The sequence below is a fragment of the Protopterus annectens genome, chromosome 8.part1 (assembly GCF_019279795.1).
Source record: "Protopterus annectens isolate FY-2018-M chromosome 8.part1, PAN1.0, whole genome shotgun sequence".
In the NCBI taxonomy this organism is placed as follows: Eukaryota; Metazoa; Chordata; order Ceratodontiformes; family Protopteridae; genus Protopterus; species Protopterus annectens.
Window position 1 is genome coordinate 527,701,219 of NC_056742.1, and position 27,046 is coordinate 527,728,264.

At 40.5% G+C, this 27,046-nt stretch overlaps 1 protein-coding gene across 3 annotated transcripts in view; it reads right to left on the reverse strand.

The window, feature by feature from the left end:
• Positions 1 to 27,046, reverse strand: part of DUS2 (dihydrouridine synthase 2) — a 1,571,638-nt gene that overhangs the window by 748,182 nt on the left and 796,410 nt on the right. For all 3 annotated transcript variants that reach the window (XM_044082049.1, XM_044082046.1, XM_044082048.1), the window contains one exon: positions 555 to 625. In XM_044082049.1, the coding sequence (XP_043937984.1) occupies positions 555 to 625 (71 nt within the window). The remainder of the gene's footprint in view (positions 1 to 554; positions 626 to 27,046) is intronic.

A 27,046-nucleotide genomic window follows, 5' to 3' on the forward strand; every position in this document is an offset into this window, starting at 1 on the left:
TGATGGGATGGGGAAGAGGAATCAGTCTGTAGTCTGGTACAGTAGTCTGGTACAGTACTTGTATGAAGGGTCAAAGTTCTTTCTCTGACTTTCTGTGGAGGATCACCGATTCTTGTGCAACTTGAAGGAGGACCAGTGTGATAAAGTCTAAGACTTACAACTTTAAAGGAACAAAATCAAAAAGGTTCTTAGAAGATACCATTTCCTTTCCGAACTGCTACTTTATGACACCAAAACTTTTTCACACCTTCCATGTAGAGTGAAATCTAACTTAAGGTGTCAGAAGCCTGAAGAGCCAAACTAATAATTAAATGTAAACACATTTTCATTTTTAATGGGAAACATTCTGAACTATACAACTGAAATGTGGTTTTGAATGTTGTAACCTCATGTAATGAAGGTCATACCGAACTGGTTTTCCTTATATTACTAGTTCAGTTTATCATACTGCGAGGGGGATGTAAGTTTCCTGATAATGCATAGATATGGTTGCATTCTTACAATTTAATGTGAATATGGTTACACTGTTCCAGTTTAATGTGAAAGTTACTAACCGTCCATGCACGGCCACAGCACTGACCCCGGTTCTTTCAATGAGCTTTACAAGACTTATTGTATCTTCAAGCTGAAACAAATTAAAAAAAAAACAGTTAAAATATTTAGCAATTATACAGTGTATAAAACATATGAAACAATATTTGTATTTTATTACACAATCAAGAATCGACAGCCAAGATTATCTTATTAACAGTTAATTGTCTACCTAATATTTCTAGGAATACAGCTACACTCTATGCCTTCAGATGTAGCTGCTCCTTATAAATTCAGCTAATAAATACATTTTTTTACAATTCATTATTTTAAAATGTTTCAGAGGCCAGAGTTTTAACTTTAAACTTTATTTGAGAGATTAATATCTAAATTCTTTATAAGTGAAATAAATAGGTATTGAACTAGTACAATATTAAAAGGATATTTTGTAGGTATGAAATGCTATATAAATTCAAGCATTCTCAGTTAATAACAGAATACTTTAAAAATGGCAACAAAATACAACGTTCCAAGAATGAACTGGTAAACCAACAATTTTGGAACAATGATAACTCTGGCCACCATTTCCTCCCAATAACGTGGCAATTCCTAGCACTCCAGCATGAAGATAGTTGTTGAGTATTCCTCATATAGTCCCCATGTCCAAACATCTCAAGGAAACTGTATTTAGGAAGATCTCATGCTGTCCAGGAACAAAGCTTGCTGCTACAACATTGCCACAGACATTGCTGAGGTATATTAATACAGAAGCACAGTAAAAACAGCATAGCCACTACAATTCTAAGAAATTTTACTAACAAAAGTCTCAGCAACAAAGATTGTTTCAGGAGAAGACACAACAATTCCACTGCAAACCAGTTCAAGTCACCAAGCTAATTCAAGCCCAGAATTCTCCACAAAGCAGGCCTCACAAACATGTTCCTGCTTGAACATCAAAGAAACAGCACACTCCAGCAGGCAAACTGGTACACCATTACCCTCCTTCCTCCTCCTCAGAAAGGAAATGAAGAGGACTCCTGCTAGGCAGCATACTCTCCAAACAGAGCACATGAGGCAGAAAAACTCCCCCAAATAGCAACTCCAAGGAATGGCAACCTACGCACATCAACTATGCAGCAACATAGTGCCGACGCACATCAACTGTGCAGCAGCATAGCGCCTATATATCAACTGTGCAGTAGCACAGCATCTATGCACATCAACTGTGCAGCAGCATAACGCCGACGCACATCAACTGTGCAGCAGCATAGCACCTACACACATCAACTATGCAGCAGCATAGTGCCGACGCACAACTGTGCAGCAGCATAGCACCTATGCACATCAACTATGCAGCAGCATAGCGCCGACGCACATCAACTGTGCAGTAGCATAGCACCGACACACATCAACTGTGCAGCAGCATAGCACCTATGCACATCAATTATGCAGCAGCATAGCGCCGACGCACATCAACTGTGCAGCAGCATAGCACCTACACACATCAACTCTGCAGCAGCATAGCGCCTATGCAAATCAACTGTGCCGCAGCATAGTGTCTACCCACATCAACTATGCAGCAGCATAGTGTCTACCCACATCAACTATGCAGCAGCATAGCGCCTACTCACGTGAACTATGCAGCAGCATAGTGTCTACCCACATCAACTATGCAGCAGCATAGCGCCGACGCACATCAACTGTGTCGCAGCATAGCACCTACTCACATCAACTGTGCCGCAGCATAGTGTCTACCCAGATCAACTCTGCAGCAGCATAGCGCCTACACACATCAACTCTGCAGCAGCATAGCACCTACACACATCAACTGTGCCGCAGCATAGTGTCTACCCACATCAACTATGCAGCAGCATAGTGTCTACCCACATCAACTATGCAGAAGCACAGCGCCTACTCACATGAACTATGCAGCAGCATAGCGCCTACGCACATCAACTATGCATTAGCATAGCACCTATGCACATCAACTATGCAGCAGCATAGCACCTACTCACATCAACTATGCAGCAGCATAGCGCCGATGCACATCAACTGTACAGCAGCATAGCGCTTATATATCAACTGTGCAGCAGCACAGCACCTATGCACATCAACTGTGCAGCAGCATAGCACCTATGCACATCAACTGTGCAGCCGCATAGCACCTACACACAACTGTGCAGCAGCATAGCACCTATGCATATCAACTGTGCAGCAGCATAGCACCTATGCACATCAACTGTGCAGCCGCATAGCGCCTACACACATCAACTGTGCAGCAGCATAGCACCTACGTACATCAACTGTGCAGCAGCATAGTGTCTACCCACATCAACTATGCAGCAGCATAGCACCTACTCACATGAACTATGCAGCAGCATAGTGCCTACACACATCAACTATGCATAACTACGCACATCAACTATGCAGCAGCATAGCACCTACTCACATCAACTATGCAGCAGCATAGCACCTACTCACATCAACTATGCAGCAGCATAGCGCCTACGCACAACTATGCAGCAGCATAGCACCTATGCACAAACTATACAGCAGCATAGCACCTATGCACCAACTATACAGCAGCATAGTGCCTACTCACATCAACTATGCAGCAGCATAGCATCAACTCACATCAACTATGCAGCAGCATAGCACCTACTCACATCAACTATGCAGCAGCATAGCGCCTACGCACATCAACTATGCATTAGCATAGCACCTACGCACATCAACTATGCAGCAGCATAGCACCTACTCACATCAACTATGCAGCAGCATAGCACCTACTCACATCAGCTATGCAGCAGCATAGCGCCTACGCACAACTATGCAGCAGCATAGCACCTATGCACAAACTATACAGCAGCATAGCACCTATGCACAAACTATACAGCAGCATAGCACCTATGCACCAACTATACAGCAGCATAGTGCCTACTCACATCAACTATGCAGCAGCATAGCATCAACTCACATCAACTATGCAGCAGCATAGCGCCTACACACATCAACTCTGCAGCAGCATAGCACCTGCACACATCAACTGTGCTGCAGCATAGTGTCTACCCACATCAACTATGCAGCAGCATAGTGTCTACCCACATCAACTATGCAGCAGCATAGCGCCTACTCACATGAACTATGTAGCAGCACAGCGCCCATGCACATCAACTATGTATTAGCATAGCACCTATGCACATCCACTATGCAGCAGCATAGCACCTACTCACATCAACTATGCAGCAGCATAGCGCCGATGCACATCAACTGTACAGCAGCATAGCGCTTATATATCAACTGTGCAGCAGCACAGCACCTATGCACATCAACTGTGCAGCAGCATAGCACCTATGCACATCAACTGTGCAGCCGCATAGCGCCTACACACAACTGTGCAGCAGCATAGCACCTATGCACATCAACTGTGCAGCAGCATAGCACCTACGCACATCAACTGTGCAGCAGCATAGTGTCTACCCACATCAACTATGCAGCAGCATAGTGTCTACCCACATGAACTATGTAGCAGCATAGCGCCTATGCACATCAACTATGCATTAGCATAGCACCTATGCACATCAACTATGCAGCAGCATAGCACCTACTCACATCAACTATGCAGCAGCATAGCGCCGATGCACATCAACTGTACAGCAGCATAGCGCTTATATATCAACTGTGCAGCAGCACAGCACCTATGCACATCAACTGTGCAGCAGCATAGCACCTATGCACATCAACTGTGCAGCCGCATAGCGCCTACACACATCAACTGTGCAGCAGCATAGCACCTATGCACATCAACTGTGCAGCAGCATAGCACCTACGCACATCAACTGTGCAGCAGCATAGTGTCTACCCACATCAACTATGCAGCAGCATAGCGCCTACACACATCAACTATGCATTAGCATAGCACCTACACACATCAACTATGCAGCAGCATAGCACCTACTCACATCAACTATGCAGCAGCATAGCACCTACTCACATCAACTATGCAGCAGCATAGCACCTACGCACAACTATGCAGCAGCATAGCACCTATGCACAAACTATACAGCAGCATAGCACCTATGCACCAACTATACAGCAGCATAGTGCCTACTCACATCAACTATGCAGCAGCATAGCATCAACTCACATCAACTATGCAGCAGCATAGCGCCTACTCACATCAACTGTGCAGCAGCCTAATGCTGGCAAACAGTGGTGAAGCAAAGATGAAACAAATACCAGAATAGCCAGCAAACTCAAAATGAAAGCAATAAAATAATGAACCAGAAGCAGCTACAGGAAGACAATGTTTACCATCTTTGGACCTGCTCAGTTCAAAATTAAAAGCTGAAGACATAACCAAATGTCAGACAAAGGCATTCTAAAAATGTTTGAAGCACTTATTTCTGGCCAGGACTGTATTTGCTTTGGAGCACAGTCACTGGAGAACAATCCATTAAGTCTGCCACTATAGAGACCCAAACACAATGTGCCGCAACAGTCTAGATTCTGGCACATTGAAAATGTGATGGTAAAGGAAAGGGATGCCCACTTTAATTTCTCCAAGTGTTTTGGGTTTCTAATACCAAGATGGGAATGCACCCCATTCTTAAGTCAGGGTACAATTACAGCTCGTGAAATTAGTAACATTTCAGTCTTTGATGTTAGTCAAGAGTGCTGTTCTCAGCACACACAGTGTGCCTATGTCTTCTTCTGTAATTCATAGAGGGTTACATGTATTGGTTGCATATTCAAGTACGATCGTAAATTCTTTTCTATTAGACCTGTTGCTCCTACTACTACTGGAACTGTCTGGGTATCTTTCTTCCACATTGCTCCTGTTTTGTTTCTTGCAAATCCTAGTTTTTAATGACTTTGTGTCACTCTGTACATAAGACACTGAAATCAATAGATGTAAGGAATTTCAATGAGCAATGCTACTTTTGTCTTTTTTTCATGGACTACTATATCTGGTTTTCTCATATCTATTTTTTGAACTGTTGGTAATGGGTGAGCCCATGTGATGTAAACTTCATTGTTATCCATAATGCTTTTTGTTTCATGTTATCAATACTTTTCAGCTACCTCAACACTATAGTGTCTGCACAATCACCAGTGCAACAGTCTTTCCACATTACTGTGCCTTTCAGTATACAGTCCCTCTGCTGTGAGTGCATCACACCCACTAGCAAGATGTGCAACCGTTTCTAGTTCTATTTTACAGAACCTGCATCTCCCACATTTTTAATGGACTTTGCAAACCAATGTGTATGTAGTCCACTATCCTAGTCCACTATCCTGGGCCACCATTATTAGCCTTTCATCTTTTGGTTTCAGTTCATTTCCCTTTAATCAGTCTTGCATCAAATCTTGGTCAAGATGAGGTTGTTCCAGGAGATCTCTGCAGTTGCCCTTTTATTTGTGGATTTTTTTCTTTTTTTTCCCCTTCCTCGTCTGTTCCTTTTCATTATATTTCTTCTTTTGTTTTTTGGCACATTCAGTTGTCTGATTTTTGTCTACTTTTTGTTTGATTTCCATTCACACTTGCTACCAAAATGCTTCTGCTACACTAAGCAGATGTGCTGTCTTAGATGCCTTCTCCTCATGTTTTAAAACATTCACTATGTTTGGATCTGATGGGGTCAGCAAATAATGTATGCAGTTCCAAGACTGTAGACCTATACATGCAATCAATTTTGAGGTGGCCTATACATCCTTCAGAACGAGGAATATATAATCTTGGTATACAGTGATTTTTATATATCATCTGATAAACATGAATCATTTTTCTTGTTTTTGTGTCCAGCTGATCCAATAATGTGGGGGTCCAGTCAACCGCAACAAAAGTGTAAGTTAGAACAGGAAGATCAAACTGATCTGTAGCCCAGACTTTATTCCTAGATGTCAATGCAATTTACAATGCTGCAGCATAACAGTGTACATTGTACACCACACTGCAATGTACCACTTTGTATCAGTCTATACAGAAAGTGCTTGTACTAGTACAGAAGACACTGGCATCAAACCAAATATAGGGAGTAGTGTGGTAGTGAAGCAATATGCACATTACCAGATCCTCAGAAGTGTCCAGTACCCTGTAAAATACAAACACAACATGTCTGCCACTACTTGTAGTTTACCATGGGTATGCTATCCTTCATTATCTCTCGTCCAGATATCTGCACATACAATTATGACAGGAACAGTAAAGACACTTCCCTGAAACCTCACTGAACAGAGCACTTGTAAATGCATGTGTAAGAGAGTGTACATTATACAGACAAGACACATTATTTCAAATACAAATACTGGAGAGACAGTGTATTTCTAGATGCTACATACATGTCCGCATCCTATTGATATGTCTTTCACATTTCTCATGAATGACAAATGAGAAGGCTTGGACGCAGAAATGCAAAGTTCAGTGGATTCACATTATTAACATATAACGCATTTCCTGGATGGTAAAAGTCACACACAGTACTAAGATGGTACCCTTAGCAGTGTCTTCCAAAGTGCATCACATCACCTTCCCCCTGCAGAATCACTAGTGTCAGAATGCAGATAAATGTGTGTCATACTGTGTTACAACTGTGCGCCTACTATCTGTGTTTTAAGTGCTGAACAGCAGCCTGTGACACATCCCTGCTGTTGATGGATCCATACTACAATTATCCACAGGCAGAGTCTGTTTAGCCATTATCAGTTCCTCCAAAGTACTGCAAACACTTCAGAAAATGTTTTGTTTTACACCTAATTCATTCATGTGGAATGTACATATGAACACCTTATTACCCAGCTGCCACATCACCAGTGATGTCAGCCAATGGCATCACTGGCAGTTCTGATTGGTTTCTTAACATACAGGGATGCGCAACAGAGGATTACTCACAGCTTTGGAGAATGCTATCTGGGAACAGATATGGAGACAGGCAGGTCACAGTGATACCATAGTCTATACGTTGCATCAAATTTATTAAAACAATGAAGACTTGAAACCAGAGCTGTTAAGTAATATACAAGTACATACTCCCCTAAATTACAGGCAAATCCACCAGCCACAGATTAATGGAGATGCTAATCAATCACAGGAGGAACACTTAAGAATTTGTCTGGACCCCACTGAGGAAGTCATAATAAATACATCATGGTGGAAGCGCTATTCAAGCACGGGGGGGGGGCGGGGTCCTGGGATTCAACACACAGGGTCCCCTTATAAACTGATATGATGAGTGTATTTGCTAAATCTGATGTTGGGGACTTCCCTTGACGTGTCCATAATTGGGTTGGGTCTTCTACAGCAAATTTATTTAAGTGGAAGAAGCTAGATGGCAGTCAAAAAGCAGGATAATAAGAAGACTAAGCTCTGAGTTACCAAAGGATGCCTCTGCCTCCTTAAGTCACAGTCCATACAACCAACTAGCAAGTGGCAGCAGCAAAGATATCCTACACAGAGCCATTCTTGACGTAAGCTTTGGAAGCAGCCATACCACGAGTGAAGTAGCCTCTAAAGTCTGACAGCAGCAATTTCCAAAGGCTGCTGAGCTGAGTGATGATAAAAGATCATGCAGCTGAGAATCAACTTGGAAATGTTATGCTCGGTAACAAGTAGCCCGTCTGTTCCAACAGCAAAGGAAATGAAGTCCTGTTTGTTCTTTCTAAAGTCACGCACCACTCAGTGGCAAAACTGAGCTGGCAATACACATTCAAGCTGAAAACTGATTTTTCTTTCCTGTGATTTTTGCACAGGAGAAGAAACAAGGAAATCACTGGACAGGTTCTAGAGCAATTCAAAAAAACAATTTTGGAAAGAAATACGGATTGATTATCAGAAACACACTATCCTTCTTAAAGACTGGATACAGTGGATATAAAAAGTGTATACACCCCTGTTAAAATGCCAGTTGTTTGTGATATAAAAAATAAGACCACAATAAATAATTTCAAAACTTTTCCCACCTTTAATGTGACCTATAACCTGTACAATTCAATCGAAAAACAAACAAATCTGTTAGGAGAAAAATATAAAAAATAAAAAAAACTTACAATAAGCTGGTTGCAAAGTGTGCTCACCCTTAAACTAATACTTTGTTGAAGCACCTTTTGATATAATTACAGCATTCAGTCTTCTTGGGTACACACCTGCCATCAATTAGAGAGACTTTCATTAACCGCAAATAGAGTTCAGCTGTCCTAGTAGGATATTCCTGACATTTACTCAGTTGCCTGCTACAGCAAAAGCCATGGTTCGCAGAGAGCTTACAAAGCATCAAAGGGATATCACTGTTGAAAGGTATCAGTCAGGAAAAGGGTACAAAAAAATTTCCACAGCATTGGATATACCACAGAACACTGTCAAGACAGTCATCAAAAAGTGGAGAAAATATGGGGCAACAGTGACGTTGCAAAAAACTGGATGTCCCTCCAAAACTGATGAAAAGACAAGATGAAAACTGGTCAGGGAGGCTGCCAAGAGACCTACAGCAACACTAAAGGAGCTGCAGGAATTTCTGGCAAGTACTGGTTGTATATTACATGCGACAACAATCTCCCTATTCTCCATACGTCTGGGATATGGAGTAGGGTTGCAAGATGGAAGCCTTTACTTACAAAGAAAAACATCCAGGCCTGGCTAAAATTTGCAAAACAATACATCAAGTGTCCCAAAACTATGTGGGAAAATGTGCCATGGTCTGACGAGACCAATGTTGAACTTTTTGGCCACATTCCAAAAGGTACGTTTGGCGCAAAAACAACACTTTACATCACCAAAAGAACACCATCCCAACGGTGAAGCATGGTGATGGCAGTATCATGCTTTGGGGTTGCTTTTCTTCACCTGTAACTGGGGCTTTAGTCAAGGTGGAGGAAATTATGAACAGTTCCAAATACTAGTCACCTTTGGCCCAAAACCTTCAGGCATCTGCTAGAAAGCTGAAGATGAAGAGAAATTTCACGTTTCAACACGACAATGACCCCAAGCATGCATGCAAATCAACAAAAAAATGGCTTCAACCACAAATATGAACAGGAACAGAAACAGGAATACCATTGGCAGGACAAAACTTCTTTTATTAGTACAACAACGTTCTGGTACCTCGGCTTCTTGCCTTCTGTTGGAACATTTTTACAATACAATTCTGTCCCCATATATACCCTTTAACTTCAAATCATTCAATTAAATAATTCCATTCACCTAAATAATTAACCAATTAAATTATTAGTAAACCAGCTGTAAGGCAGTTCATAAGAACAAACTAGTGTATAAAATTTCCCAAAATACATTTTAAGATCCATACATACATTTTATAACTTTTAAATCATCTCTAATTATTTATAAATGTTTTAAACATTTCTAAATGTTTGTCAAAGTATTTTTAACACTCTTTAAATACTCAATTGGTACAAATTTGATTTCTACCATTTTATACAAAATTTAAAGTGACATATGCTTAAATGAATCACAAATATTCACTGAGGTAAAGTGCACTATTCACCTAATTTATATACACTCAAATTAATTTATTTTCATTGTGCATGTCTTTATCTCTCATCACTAAACATTCATTTTTTTTCTATTTACTGCGATGCATCCTAAGAAATTCCTACATCATAACATTTATACTATGTAAAATTTATTCTGCCTGAAAAAACCTTTGACACTCAAATGTTATTCTAATAACACTATAACAAACACAAATTATTCTCCAAATTCATACCTCGAGGACACAATGTATGAAAATTACCATTCTACTCTCTAGTCTGTTCAATTGCCTCTTAAAATTCCCATAATTGCTCACCGGACATGAATGCTAAAAAATAAACTTTTGTCCAAGCCATGAATTTAGATGGGAAAAAGATTAATGGCAAATTGTATAGGGCCACAGAATATTATAATTGTGATAGCTGTGGAGTAGTGTATATTATAGGCTGTGACTGTCATCCAACCTCATGGTATATTGGTCAAACTACCAGGAAGGCCAAACTGAGGATTATGGAACATCTGGGAGATGTGAGAGGATTGAAATCTGAGACTCCTGTTGTTATGCACTTTTTGACCAAACGTCATGGTTTGGACAAAAGTTTATTTTTTAGCATTTTAGCACGCCTGGTGAGCAATTCTGGGAATTTTAAAAGGCAATTGAACAGACCAGAGAGTAAAATGATAACTCATTTTCCTACATTGTGTCCTCGAGGTATGAATTTGGAGAATAATTTGTGTTTGTTGTAGTGTTATTAGAATAACATTTGAGTGTCAAAGTTTTTTTTTCGAGCAGAATGAATTTTACATAGTATAAATGTTATGATGCAGGAATTTCTTAGGATGCATCGCAGTAAATAGGAAAAAATGAATGTTTAGTGATGGGAGATAAAGATATGCACAATGAAAATAAATTAATTTGAGTGTATATAAATTAGGTGAATAGTGCACTTTACCTCAGTGAATATTTGTGATTCATTTAAGCATATGTCACTTTAAATTTAGAATAAAATAGTAGAAATCAAATTTGTACCAATCAACTATTTGAAAAATACTTTGACAAACATTTAGAAATGTTTAAAACATTTATAAATAGAGACTATTTAAAAGTTATAAAATGCATGTATGGATCTTAAAATGTATTTTGGGAAATTGTATACAATAGTTTGTTCTTATGAACTGCCAGTTCACTAGTAATTTAATTGGTTAATTATTTAGGTGAATGGTATTAATTGAATGATTTGAAGTTAAAGGGTATATATGGGGACAGAATTGTATTGTAAAAATATTCCAGCAGAAGGCAAGAAGCCGAGGTACCAGAACGTTGTTGTACTAATAAGAGAAGTTCTGTCCTGTCAGTGGTATTCCTGTTTCTGTTCCTGTTCGTATTTGTGGTTGAAGTTAAGGTTCATTTATGTTTGGATAAAAGAACAGCTTCACCAGAAGAAAAGTAAAATTTTGGAATGGCCCAGCCAGAGCCCAGACCTAAATCCAATAGAAAATCTGTGGGGTGACCTGAAGCAGGCTGTACAGAAGAGATGCCCTCGCAATCTGACAGACTTGGTGCACCTTTGCAAGGTCAATACTTATTCAACAGTTCCACATAGAATAATTTTCAACAATCACTGTAACAACTAGCGTACTGGTTTCAGTACACGGCAGTAAACTACCCCACCAAACCCATAACTTTCTAATCTCTCTTAACATTATTTCAGTTAAAAATCAAGTCCTTACAAACAATAGTAACAGTGAGTTGTATTTAACTGGGGACATAAATTGTAGGTTACCATATTTTCCTGCCTTATTCTCTGGCGCCTAGATAGTCTGGAGCTGAATAAACCCCGCTACGCTCTGGCTCGTTCCGCACCTCACCCTGCCCCCATATCCCACCCGCCCCCAGTACGCCTACATTTATACCTAAATAACCACACCCTCACTTCTTTCTTTAGCCATACAAAACCACTTGCAAATTACCTCCCACTCCTCCTACCAATTCTTCTATCCAACCCCCTACATATCCTCTTAAAGCAAAGCTCCATAACCCAAAGAAAATGAAGTCCACCACACCCACTATAATTAAGCCAATACTAAAAACTATATCTCTTACCCTACCACTGTTTATCATACTATACCTGCTAACTAAATATGAAGACCAGCCATACTCAGGTTTCTACTATCCCAGATACCAAACTAGTACTTCCCCATCCCTATGAAGTGCTAAACATTATACCCTCCATCTGACCAGTCAAACACCACAGTCAAATTATCACTACCCGCATAAACATAAGCCAATGCACCCCAAATCCAAACAAGATCATAAACTACTATTTAAACTCATGAGACTATTAGACTTTCTAAGAAAAAACATCACTAAAGATGGGGATATCCACCCTAACCCAGGCCCCATGTCAACTCCAAGCTCGAACAACCCACCACCTTCCCTAAGCTCATCCAACTCCCTCCAAATATACCACTTAAATATAAGAAGTCTAAACAATAAGATACACAACTTACATGCCCTACTAGTAATGTACCTCCCAGAAATAATGTGTTTAACAGAAACCTGGCTAAAACCAGGGACAAAGATAATGAGATTATTCCACCTGGCTACAATATACATAGAGCTGACCGATTAAACAAAAAGGGAGGTGGTATTGCTGTGCTCTACAAAAGCACACTAAATGTTACTATCAACCCCATTCAGCCACCCCAGATCTCCAGTGCCGAAATACTAGCACTAAAACTACAACTAAATAAAGAAAAAAGAATTAATCTAATTGTGACCTACATCCCCCCCGGGAAAAACTCTGATACACTGGAGAACATTCTTAGCTGGCTATCAAATAATTACCCTCAAGAAACTATTATTCTAGGTGATGTTAACATGGACTGGAACCAATGTTCCTCCGAGTTCAACCCCACACATATAAATCTCCATGGATTCCAACAGACCATATCTTCCTCTACCAGAATAGGTAATAATAAACAAAAAGAGAGTATCCTAGATTGGATCCTTATAAACAGTCAACCCCATAACTACGTGTCTGGGACCCTTCCAAATGACCTTAGTGACCACCTCATCACCTACGTAAGGAAAAACAAGATAACATGCTCTAATCCGCCCATGTACAGGTCGGTTAGAAATAGGAAACACTTTGACCTCACAAAATTTCAGATAGAACTTAAATCCTACAACTGGGCATCCCTTAAGTATATCCCCCTAGAGGAGGCAGTATTAAATTTTAATACTACATTTCTAGCAATACTTGAGTCTCACGCCCCAAAAAGATTAATCAGAATTAAAACACATATAGCACCCTGGCTAACAAAAGACTCCAAATCCCTAATCAAACTTAGAAACAAAACCTGGGATAAATGGCGCACAACCAAGTCACCCCTTGACCGCATTAAATTCCAACAGCAAAGAAATGAGACCAAAAAAGCCACATCACTTGACAAAAAAAATTATTGCCAACTACAATATAAACACCAAAATAACCCTCAAAAATTGTGGGCCGGTTTAAACAATCTTCTCCATCCAGGTAAATGCTCAACTCCTACCCCAGAAAAACTATCTGATAAAATCCCAGAAGAAGTAGCCAATTCCTTTAATACCTTCTTTACTGACACTATACAATCCCTAGCTAACCAACTACCAGCTACCAGCACCCCTAAAACAGATATCATCCAAAAGTCCACACCCACCTTTAAATTTCAACCTGTCCCAACTGCCTATATACGATCTTTACTGAAGAAACTAAAACCAACTACTGTCTCTGCAGACCTTCTCCCAGCTGAATACTTACAAAAAGCTGCTGATGTCATAGCTTACCCCATCTCGATACTTATCAATCGTACCATAGCAGAATCCACAATCCCCTCAATATGGAAAATATCCTATGTAATACCACTCCATAAAGGTAGCTCATCAACGGAACTATCAAATTATAGGCCCATAGCTATATTGTCACCATTGGCCAAAATCATGGAAAAGTGCATACACAAACAACTTCTTTACTATCTTATCCAGAGCAACCTACTAACCAGTTCTCAACATGGCTTCAAACCCCACCATAGTACAACCACTGCCCTTCTCTCTTTTACTGACACAATTAACCATAACCGGAATAAGAAAAAAATATCATCAGCTCTCTTTCTGGACCTATCAAAGGCCTTTGATATGGTGAACCACCACCTACTTCATAATACCCTAAAAAATCTCCACTTAGACAACCAAACTCTGGAGTGGTTTCATGCCTATCTCTCTGAGAGGCAACAAGCTGTACTCTGGCAGAATAAGCTCTCTAGCCTCCTACCTAATACCATAGGAGTTCCTCAAGGCTCTATATTGGGACCTCTTCTCTTTTCAGTCTTTATAAATGACCTCTATAAAGCCATCCCTGACACCACCTGTATTCAATACGCAGACGACTCGACATTAGGTTGTTCTGATCCATCTTCAGTCAACCTATTATCAAAAACACAATCCTGTTTCACGGCAGTAGAGAATTGGCTATCGGGACGTCAACTGATTCTGAATCCAAATAAAACCAAATTGTTACTCTTCCACCCCACACATAAGACCACACCCACACCCTTTTCTATACAATCCAAAAATGGGACAATTATCTCCCCAGACTCCTATACTAAACTATTAAGAGTTACCATTGACAATAAACTTAGATTTGATATCCATATCAATCAGACTATTAAAACCGTTAATAAAAAACTCGGGTCACTATATCGAATAAAATCCTTTCTTACTCCAATCGCAAAAATGGCCACTGCCCGCTCTCATCTTCTCTCTACCCTCCTGTATGCCTCCCCTATTCTTACGAATCTTAACATATCTGACCTAAATAAACTATAATGTTGTTATAATCATATTGTCAGATTTGCAAATGGCATGCCTTACAGAACCCATCATTGTATCAACCTACAAAGTCTGGGTTGGATAGAATTCCCAAACCTTCTCCAGCAGAGCCAACTTATAGTGGTATTTAAAATTCTGAAACAACCCGACAAAACTCCTGCACTGAAAAACTTAATCAAACCTTACAACAATCTCAATAGTTTATGCTCCTCAAACAAGCTACTAGCTCAAACAGTCAAATCCAACAATGCAGGGGGTGACGCACTCTTTGCCAATGCCATCGGAAAAATATGGAACTCCCTTCCTCCCAGCCTCACCATCATTCCCTCCATAAACCTATTCAAAAAAAGGTTAAATCACCATCTCAAGTCACATTGGCTTTGCCAATGCTCAAGTCCAGATTAACTCTACCTCAGCTAGTAATCTTCTTCCTTTTTCAGGTCTAACCATATTAACCTATTTGACCTTTCTCTCATCTGACCCCCCACATCCTCTCTTCCATGTGAATCTCTTTATTTTTCTTCTTAAATTAAAATCCTTTTAAAACTATCCTAAATGGTCAGCCTAGAAAGAGAAAAAGCATGTTGTAATCTGTGCCTGTTTTTTTTTAATACTTGGCGTAGTTTATTTTAAATACTTTATGGTGTCTCCTCTTTTTGTTTAAACTACCAAAGGAGAACAATCTGTATTCTATGAACATGTACTTACCTACTGTCAATGTGGAGCTTTTCTCCCCGGGCCTCCGCTGAAACTGGACATATATCCAGTCGGACCTTACCGGTCAACAAATGTAAAATAAATAAATAAATAAGAGTGGGCAAATATTGCTAAGTCAAGATGTGCCATGCTGTTAGACTCCTACTCAAGAACACCGAATGTCATAATTAAATCAAAAGGTGCTTCAACAAAGTATTAGTTTAAGGGTGTGCACAGTTATGGAAACAGCTTATTGTACGTTTTTTATTTTTTATATTTTTTCCCCTAACAGATTTGTTTGTTTTTCAATTGAATTGTACAGGTTATAGGTCACATTAAAGGTGGAAAAAGTTTTGAAATGATTTATTGCGGTCTCATTTTTTATATCACAAAAACCTGACATTTTAACAGGGGTATGTAAACTTTTTATATCCACTGAATGTTTTAGGGTCTAAAGCTTGCTGATCTTAACAGCAGAGGTGAAAGTGCCAGGAAAAGCATTCCCCTAAGATCCAAACTAAACGCCACTGAATTAACAGATCTGAATGAGAACAAGTAAGCCAGGAAATCATGAAGTTCAAGTCCTGTGAGAGTCTTTAAATGTGAGCAGGCATGTAGAACCCCCTTTAGGAACTGCTTGGCCAGCTGGTGTTAGGCCACAAACCTGTCCTTCATAAGGCCATGTTAAACAGGAATAAAAATATTTGCATCCTGACTATGAAACTTAAAGAGGTCCACACAACAAGATAAGTCAAGGTCACCTGCAAACTGAACTATATAGGATCTACCTAGGAGGTACCAGATACTTTTTTGACAAATGTAAAAACTTTTCTATTTGGCAGCAAACATTTAACAGATGGAAGGCTTCTGGACTGTCTTAACCACCTCATACACCCCAGCCAGCAGAACTATCAGAAGCAGAGGATATGCAGCAAAAGCCAAGACCGGAGATGAAGCCATATTTCACCCCAACAGTGGATAATCTACTTGGTAGTACTAGTGTAATTTTGTGCATCACTTATAGACCTGACAACTTCAAACTAGACTCTTTTCTGTCAGTGAGGAATGATGAGATTCCAGTTTGGTCTTTCCTCTCCTAAGCATAAGGCTACAGAAGTCTCCCTCAACACTGGATGCAGAATATATCTGTGGTGTAAGCTCCTTCAGTGACCTTTGAGTAAAACATTTTCCAACAGGCCCTGCTTACATCAAGTAGAAGATGGGAGAACTATGTTCTCCTGTGTTGCACATAAGTCTAAAATGTTGTCTACAGGTGCAGCATTCAAGTCAATATTACAGTCAAGTGACCATTTAGCAAATTTTAGCCATTTGTTATGATACAAGTTTCTAGTTGAGGGTTTGTGGTGGGCCAGGATGATGTGTTAGACCAGGGAAGTGAGGGAGGAATGCCTCGAAACTGGAGAGGCCACACAGTGAGCTTGAGATGCTGAAGATTCGGATGAACCACTCCCTCCAGGTGGGAGAACAGGTCTGGAGCTGGGTCCAGTATCCAGGGTTTCTAAAGCAGATGAGGCCAAAGGAAGGCAAACCAAACTTGTCAAGGCCAGAACAGGGCAATGAGGATTACTCTGTTCTTTGACCTGTTGGCTTTCTTTAGAAACTGACATATTAGTGGAGTCAGGAGAGAGGCGATCATGAAGGACAGCATCTCTGAGTGACTCCCCTGGGGGGGGGGGGATTAGGGCAAAGTAACTGCTGCACTTATTGTTCAGAGGGGGACACAAACAGATCACACCAGGGTTGGCCCCAGTGGCAGAATATGTTTTCCACCATCACTGGATTGACAGACCACTCGTGAGGCATAAGGATGGTTCTTCTCAACTTGTCTGCAACCACGTTGGAGATCCCCGGAATGTGTGTTGCTGTCAGAAAGTGGTGGGAGAAAATTGCCCATTGCCAGACCCTGAGAGCTTCTCGACAAAGAGGGTACGATCTGTTTCTCCTTTGTTTGTTGATATACCAGACTACTGACATGCTGTCCATTTGAACTGCATGCTGTCCATTTGAATTGCAATTGTTCTGAAAGGGAGGGTATCTTAAAATGCTTGTAGCGCTAAGAGCACTGCCCTCATCTCTAGAACATAGATATGCAAGTTGGCCTCCAGCTGGGACCAAGTGCATTGGACTGTCTTTCCCAGCTAATGCCCACCTACCCTATCTGGGAACGTCCATGGTCACTATGGCTTGGGGTTGGGGGGACAAAGGGATGGCCCAAAAAGATTTCGTTGAAATGCAGCCACCAACTCAGGTCTTCTTTGCAATGATTGGTGATCATAATTAGATGGGACACTGGCTGATTCAATATGGACCATTGGGAGGTCAGAAGCCATTGAAGTATTTGCATGTGGTATCTGACAAACGTTACAGAGGCTGCTATTAACACTAGAGTTTGTAGGATGAGTCTTGCTGTTGTAGAGGCTGTTATTAACCCTAGAGTTTGTAGGATGAGTCTTGCTGTTGTAGAGGCTGCTATTAACCCTAGAGTTTGTAGGATGAGTCTTGCTGTTGTAGAGGCTGCTATTAACCCTAGAGTTTGTAGGATGAGTCTTGCTGTTGTAGAGGCTGCTATTAACACTAGAGTTTGTAGGATGAGTCTTGCTGTTGTAGAGGCTGCTATTAACCCTAGAGTTTGTAGGATGAGTCTTGCTGTTGTAGAGGCTGCTATTAACCCTAGAGTTTGTAGGATGAGTCTTGCTGTTGTAGAGGCTGCTATTAACACTAGAGTTTGTAGGATGAGTCTTGCTGTTGTAGAGGCTGCTATTAACACTAGAGTTTGTAGGATGAGTCTTGCTGTTGTAGAGGCTGCTATTAACACTAGAGTTTGTAGGATGAGTCTTGCTGTTGTAGAGGCTGCTATTAACCCTAGAGTTTGTAGGATGAGTCTTACTGTTGTAGAGGCTGCTATTAACCCTAGAGTTTGTAGGATGAGTCTTGCTGTTGTAGAGGCTGCTATTAACACTAGAGTTTGTAGGATGAGTCTTGCTGTTGCTTTTTTGCTGCAAATGCTTGGGTTGACTTGTGATCTGATCCTTTTGAGTCTTTCCACAGGAAGTAATGCAAAACTGGTGACTGTGTCTAGCACTGCCCCAATGAATTCCAGTTGTTGTGATGGCTCCAGAAAGAATTTTTTATACTTTATAGTGGTTCCTAAGCTGCAACAAAGATGAAGAGTGTAATCTTGTGACTTTATGAGTTTACGCCTAGTGAGAGTGGTAAGGAACCCGTCTTCTAGATATGGAAATACTCAGAATCCTAGCTGTCAGATGCACTGCTACCACTGCCATGCATTTGTTAAACACCTTGGGGGCTGTGGTTAGACCAAAGGGCAGTAGTCTGAACTGATAGCGACTGGCTCCCAGGTGGAAGTGCACGAATCTTCTGGAGTGCTTGTCAATTTTTATATGATAATACGTTTCCTGAAGCTCTATTGAGCACATCCAGTCATCTTTTTCAAAAATGGAAGCACTGACTGATCCGAAACCATCCAGAATTTGGTTTGTTGAACTGATTTGTTCAACAGACTGATATCCAAAATCGGTCTCCAGTCCCCTGTTTTCTATGGAATTAAAAAAGGACCTTGAGTAAATTCTGCATCCTCTCTGGTTTGGCAAGACTGCCTGGATGACTCTTTTGTCGAGCAGTTTTTGAATTTCTAAGACTGCTGACTCACTGTGACTGGGTGGAATGTCTGGGAATTTTCTTGGTGTTTCTGGTTTCATTGAAAGGGGAATGTGGTAACCTCTGGAAATGATCCCCTGCACCCAACTGTCTATCGTCACTTATAGCCAGGCAGACTGGTGCAGGGATAATTGTCAACTGACTGCCTCTAGTAGAAGGCAATCAGGCCTCCTTTCAGGAGCACTGGTAGGAGTTACCAACGAAAGAATCTCTGGACCCTTGGTTTTGCGGACCACTTCTGCCTCTTTGACAGTGTCTTCCATTATTACTTCCCCCTCTGCCCTAGGGGAAGTCACTGCCACATGAGTCTTGGAAAGGGCCTTGGGTCATTTTGAACCTCAGCCTCCCACTTCTCTGCTTCCTGGAGTAGGGCCATTGAGACATGGAGAAGCATATGCCCATGGCAGAAAGGGTCTTCCCATCTTCCTCACATCTGGTTAGAGTCTCTTTAACTTTAGAGCCACACAGGGATGAAAGAAAACTTAAATGGTTTTGCGAAGTCACATAAGCACATCCAGGCATGTCTCCTAATGGCTACACCTGAACCTGTTGCTCTTATCATCCCTTCGGCTGCATGAGCAATTAGCCTCAAGGAAGAACTGGAAATCAATTCAAGGGTGGCAAGCTGAGAAGTAACCTTATCTTGAACCCCTTCAGCTACTGCTCCTGTAAGAGTATCTGAAAGCTCTTTAATCAGATCTCTCTGTAGCCTGGTAAAATGCACCATATAATTCAAGGACCTGAGAATGAAGGTCAATGAAGCATATATGTGCTTCTCAAATCGATCCATAGTCGTAGATTCTTTGTTAGGAAGGATGGATTGTATGACTTTCTTCAGCAAGTTCCTTTTTAGTGGCTCCTGCTACCACAGTGGTGTCTGCAGGAATACTTTTGGCCCAGTGCAGCTCATCTTTTGGGGGCAGACAGAATCTGGTCAGGTCTTTTAGGGATCGGCTCGACAGAGTCAGGAATTTTCCAGGCCCACTGGGTGATCAGTTTAATATGATCGTCAGTGGGCAAAGAGATCCAAGAAGTAGAGGGCTGTGTGCAAAAAGCCAATAGGTATATGATTCCTCTGAGAAAGTTTGGAGGGTAGTCCAGCCACCCCTCTGTTTCAGGATTTCTAAAATTTCCCTGAAGGATACATTTTTAAGGGGTGACTTGGGGGAATCTTCCCCTTCAATAAATTCGGTATCTTCTATGAAGAACTTTTCAAGGGAGTCCAAGTGCTTCCTCTTGCACTTTTTCTTCGCAGGTACCTCTTCGGTGGGGTGCTCCGGAGAAGTATCTGTAGATGATATAACCAATGTGGCTCACTCCTGAGGCTTTTGTGCCCTCTGTCCCAGGGAAGAGACTGAAGGAAGCTCCAGTTGAGGGGGTGGGCAAATTATTTTGCCCTACAGGGAAGGCATTGACTGTTTATCCACAATGGACAAGGCCGCCTCCACAGCCTGGATGTCAGGCCCCTGCATAGAGAGATGGGAGGCCGGAACCAAAGCAGACTCCTTCAGAACTGTGGTCTCACCCCACACCAATGAAGCCACCTCCAAAGAAGAAGCCAGAGCCGAACTTACATATGTCGAAGCCCCAACGGAATGGAGAGCTCTGACAGAATTGAAGTCAAACCCTGCCCCTTTGAACCGACAATAAAGCCACGACCCTGGGACATCTCCAGTTCCGGCAAACCGTAAGAGCTCAGGGTAACTACTGGTGCCAGAGAAGGAGCGCTGATCAGTACCAAAACAGTTGAAGCCCGGATGGTCTGCACCAGGGGCTCCGAAGTCTTAGCTGGAGTCGAAGGATGAATTTGCATGGGTGTGGAAGAAGGCACGGTTCCAGACCCAACAAGGCTGGGAACCGAAGATGAAAGTAATCCCCTCACCATCAGGAGCTGGTCTACCAGTCTCATAATATCTAACTCTGACAGGCTCTTAGTGGACCAAATAGAGGAAGCTGATGGAGACCTTGGTGGCTATTTCTCCAAAAATGGACTCGCAGGACAGTCCGAGAATGGGTTGATTGAGGGTAAATAGGATGTCCATGGGAAAACTCTCATCTGAGACTCCTTCGGTACAGAGTGGTCCATTGATACTGAAGGGAGAGTTATCTGTACCGATATCGGAGCTGAAGAGGTCAGTGTCAAGGAATGAGTATATTTTCCCACGAGTGTTGAGGAGACAGTCGGTACTGTGGGAGACTTAGCCACTTTTGAAGGTGATTCCTAGGAGGATGTCGGAACCGAATAAGTGCAATTTTTTGGTTTTGAAGAGAAAGATGATGAAGAAGAAGTGTTGGTTTCTGTTTTGGGACCAGAGATAGCCTCTTCAAACTCAGATTTCAGAAGTCCTTTAAGTATGAGCTTATTTTTGTGCTCTATCAGGGTTCTAGCAGACAACCTGTGACACATGACCCAATCTTCCTGAAGATGGACAGCACCAAGACAATATGGGTCCACTCCTGAATCTTGAAATACTGAAATATCGAATTTCAGTTCTCCGAGACCAGAATGTCGAAAATGCAGTTATTGTTTTTATGGTATACTGTCTCTTTAAGGTGTAGTTTGGTCTGGGATTTGTACGTGGTTCCTGATGTGTACATGTTTACGGAGATTCAGGTAGGTGTTTACTTTTTCAGGGTTTTTGGTAGGAATTTGTTAATTTTTCCTTTTTTGGGGAGTTGTAAGAGTAAGTTGAGGTAAGGCACATAGAAGCAGGTTTTTTTTCTTTTTTTGTGTTAGTGTGACCACGGAGTTGGTATATATAGTTAGTGGGGGTGTGGGGGTGCAGGAGAAATATGTGTTAGTCTTGTTTCTGTTGAGTTTTCTACTTATGTTTTAGGGAGGGATGGATTTTAGTTGTGTTTTTTTTTTTTTTTTTTTGTCATTTTGCATTATTGGTATTTTGTTTTTTTCGTGTTTTTGGCCATTTTGTATTCTGGTCTCAAAATACTGACATTTGATATTTCAGGATTTCAAGAGTCATTCAGAAGTCGATCCAATAATACACAAAAAAGATGTGGCCATCTGAATTTGGCATTTTTCTTTCACACTTTTGACACCTCTTGAAACCACAGGTGCCTTTAGAGGGTTTGTTGGCCATGAGAGAAGCTAAGGCCACCTGGCACACAAAGATATACAATACGCATACAGTCAGAAACGAGCTTAAGAAAGAGAAAGATTTTTTTTTATGTAATAGAAAAGGAAGGGAAGAAATTACCAACGACGGTAAAGGAGGTTACCCGACGGTAAAAGGGATAAGTACCAACGATGGTACCTTAGAGTACCTAACAGCAACACAGAGGCAAAAACGCATTCACGCACAAACCTAAAGAAATATAGAGGAGCGGGCAGGAAAGAAATAGCGCAAAGAACAGAATTTAAGAGTTAGATATTAAGAAAAAAAAACTAACTTACAGCTAGAAGAAAAGCCAAAGCCTGAGAGGTTGGTTGAACTCGTCTGGCACTACGAAGCAGCAAATGAGATCTGAGGTAATATGGTGATGAGCATTATGGGTAGAACCTAGCTCGAGAGGTTTTTTTTTGAAAGTGCAAGCTAGAATAATGACTGAGTTGGTTCCGAGGCTCGGAACCAAGCCTCACAGTCAAGAATTATGTGAAGATTGACATCAGATAGAAAGGTTTGCAAGAAATTCAAGTACATATATTTTGGTAATGTACTTTTGTGCAAAGAATATGGAAAATCATGATAAATAACAGCAAATCATTAATCCCAAGAATTTATAATATTAATTGGAAATTAACCCTTTTGCATTTCTGTTTCAACTCCCTTCAAAAGGAAAAAAATATATATTTCATATTATCTGCTTTTCTCTTTTAAAGCTTTACAGCTCACAAAATTAGACAGACATTAAAATCAGTAATTGGAATAACTTTGTAAATTTAGCTTACACACATTTAAATGCTATTAAAACCTTACCAAAGCTTCAGTGCACCAGTGCATTAATCTATCTAGACAAAAGTGGGATGATATATTTAAAATAATAATTTTTCTTTCCTTCTAAAATCATATTACTATAAGATACCTCCTCAGTTTAAATATTACATGTATGCTAATCTACTGTACTTATTTGTAAGAGAACGCCATGAAATATATGTTGTTGTAACAAATTTCATGAACTGTCTTTGTACACAGTTAGTTGTTAGTGTTGTCTTCATGGGTTTGTTTGGATATGCTGGTGTTTCTTATATTTACATTTTTGCCTGTTGCGTCAATAACTTTGTTCCTTTAAGGAGTTGCTCTTGTATTTAAATTACTTGAATAAAATGTTTTTGAAAAACAAAAATAATTGTACAAGACTGAACCACATTAATCACTGCCCTTGTGCCTGGGACAGGCTGCATCAAAAATATACAAGACTTTTCTCAGGGGATGAGGAGTGACCAGCACTGCAGTTATAGATGACCCCATGCTACTGCAGACATTACATTTCCAGGTCAGAACCCAGCTGCAACCAGCTGTCCACTTAGGGAACAGACCAGAAAATCCAAATGCAGTTGGGTTTCTGCAAAGATGGCACCTTGGTGAGCACAATGTGCATTCAGAAATGGTCAAAGGGCAGTTCTTTGCATTGCAAATGATGCATTCTTAAGACAAACCACAGAAACTTTGTGCAATTCCAAGTTCTAATGTGAAAGGCAGCACTATTATGTCTAACGACACCATTCGCAAGTAATAATATCAGCATTTATTTATTTTATAAATAAATAAATAATTAATTAAATAAAATATTATGTCTAACGACACCATTCGCAAGTAATAATATCAGCATTTGTACTGTTTGCAAAATAATGAGGATCCACATGCCCCACATAATGTCTCCTTGATCCGGGAAGAGCTCGGAAAACCATCCTTCCATTCAAGATGCTACTGAAGAGCACTCAGGCCATATTGGCCATACTGGACAAGGCCCTTTTACAAGATTTAGTGAGAGAACACAATGAAGGCATAACAGTCTGGTGTTTGACAGGTCCTCTCTACTTTTGAGAGGCCACTTCCTATTATATGTGATATAGCTTCTAGAAAGAAAGATGGCGAGTGGGTATCCCTTCCGCTACAAACAAAGCCTTACTCTTCTCTTACAGGTCTTTGCTGAGCATCCAGAGGTCTCAAAACAGGAACCTGCCCTGGAAAGAAATCGAATGTAGCCCAGTATAGTTCCTCAAGAAATGAAGAAAGCCTGAGTTGGGCAGCCTTGAAGAAGCAGGTGCTGGTAGCCACAGTCCTGGACACTGCCTCCTGCTTATTTATGGCAGAGAGGGTGACTGTTCTGCCCAGGTGAACAAGGGAGCCTGGAAATGAAATAGGCAGTCAATGATCAAAATGTAAAAAGGGGGCAAAAAGAATAAAATCTTTTCACAAACTAATGTGTGGCCTTGGACTATCTTTAGGGGATGACTAGTCAAATGCTGGGGGTCTGGGGATTAATACAGGCATAGAAAATAAAAACAGAAACAACCTTATGCTGCATATTAAGGAGGAAAAAATTAGCAAGTACCAGAGCCCACAGCTGTCTTGCAAACAGACAAAGTTTCCCTCTAGAATCAATGAGCATTATTATGCCATTAAATGGAAGAACATAAATAATGCCACGTACAAACACAGCGCAGGTCATGCTAGTCAAAAAAAAAAAATCTGTGATAAAACAGGTCACTTTAGGAATAAGAGGTGGGGACTGTGAATATTTTCTTGGGTATAGGTAAGTTTTTGGTAATCGTTTTTACAGCAAATATTTTTCCAGGTTTAAACAAACAAATGTTAAATATCGTTAAATCTGAAAGGTGCCTTGTGAATGCAATCAATTTGTGTCAATATAAAGTTTTGTTAAAATGACAAATTTTATGTCATATTATTACAGTTGGTGTACTTAAATTTTAATGGTTATGACGGTTTGTTGTATCATTTGAGAAAGTCTCCATTAAATACAAACGAAAGGAAATCGCTCAAGAATACAAGAGACATAACTCCTTATGTTTTTACAATGACTTTTATTTCACTATGTGAAATAACAGTTTTATCTGAGGGGTCTAGATGAAACAACTCAATCATTATTCGTCACATGAAACTATACAATATCATGAGGCTTATGTCATCAGCTCAACAGAGAGCTGAGGAACCCGGAAAATATCTCTCATTACTGCCTGCCTGAGTACGGTTGAAAAAACGATGCTAGTGATTTTAAATACGTGTACATCTAAGCTCAACGGTCGATAACTGCTAAACTGTTTAACATTTTGCTTAAGCAGGCACACACGCCCTTCTTGCACTGTTTCCATTCTATCAGCATTCTGGTTTGCCTTCCTTTCCTTGAGCCTTAAACCCCCTTTTCTCCCTGTTGTTCTATTGAATTGTTTCTCACTTGCGCTCTACTTCTATTAAATCTGCTGTGGTCAGTTTGTTTTTCCTTATCCTGTCCTGAATTCAGGACTTCTGTACACATTTGGCCACTGTACAGTTCTATTGTATTCCTTTACGTATCTTTCACAATTCTTTTATCATCACCCGTTGGTGAAAATGACTACAAGTTTCCATCACATCTGACTCATAGTCATACCAGCACTCTGTGTCCATTTCTTACTCCCTATCCAAACACCATTATACCCCCCCCAATAATATTTAAATCTCCTGGTAACAAACTCCAAAACATTCTCAGTCATTTACTGTCTGAATTACTTTAGAAAGGCTCTTGAGTACAAAGTAGTTAGATCACATAACAATAAGCCATTTTTATTAAGCAATTATGATAGAAAACAATTTAAATAGCAGCAAAGGCCAAACATAAAAAAATCAAAAGACTTTTAAAACACTTGGGGTTCATTCACAGCTTCATTTTTTCAAAATGTTAATTCTAGTCATATTTTAATCACATATACCAATTCTCGTCTCTTTTATTCCTATGAATGTTTTTTTAAAGTGCACAAGCACTAAGCAATTTAAAGCAGTATAAACAACCTGGAAAACAGAGCAAAAACACATTTAATAAATGAAAAATGCTGATTTCATCACATATGCAAAACTGTTTCTGCAGGACGGCAAGTCTAGCTGTACCTTCTCTGTAAGTAAGATTCTCACATCTCTAAATATACAAACTCCAAGTCTGCTCATCCTTCAGGGTAAAAACTTCCTAACCCTAACACTTCAGCTCATGAAACATAAAATCAACACAAACTCCTCTCCAACATCCATCACGGTTTCAGGCTCAACCACAGTACTACTACTGCCCCCGTTAACTTCACCAATACAGTAAACCAATACAGAAATAAAGGGCAGCCTTGTTTCTTCACTTTTCCTTGACCTCTCCAAAGCATTTGACACAGTTTCCCACCAAAAGGTACTCTATGAACTTGCAGCACTTGGTCTCACTTACCCCTCCCTCTCTTATAGATAAGTGCTAAACTAACTGCCATTGTGAGCCATTTTAAGCTTAGCCAATTATCCCTTGTGAGACTCAAACCCTGCACCTTGTGTTTGTAAGGCAAACACCTTAACCATTAGGCCACCATCCCAAAAAACAAGTAAACAACATTCACAATTTAGTCACATAGGTTCATACGTTCATAGATTAGTACTAGGCTAACTGCCCTTGCGAGCCATTTTTTTAAGCCTAGCCAATTATCCCTTGTGAGATTCAAACCCTGTACCTTGTGTTTGTAAGGCAAACACCTTAACCATTAGGCCACCCTCCCAATCTTGGTTTCACAGTTATTTATGCAATTGTCAGGAGGCAAAAAAAATAGCAACAAAACCTTT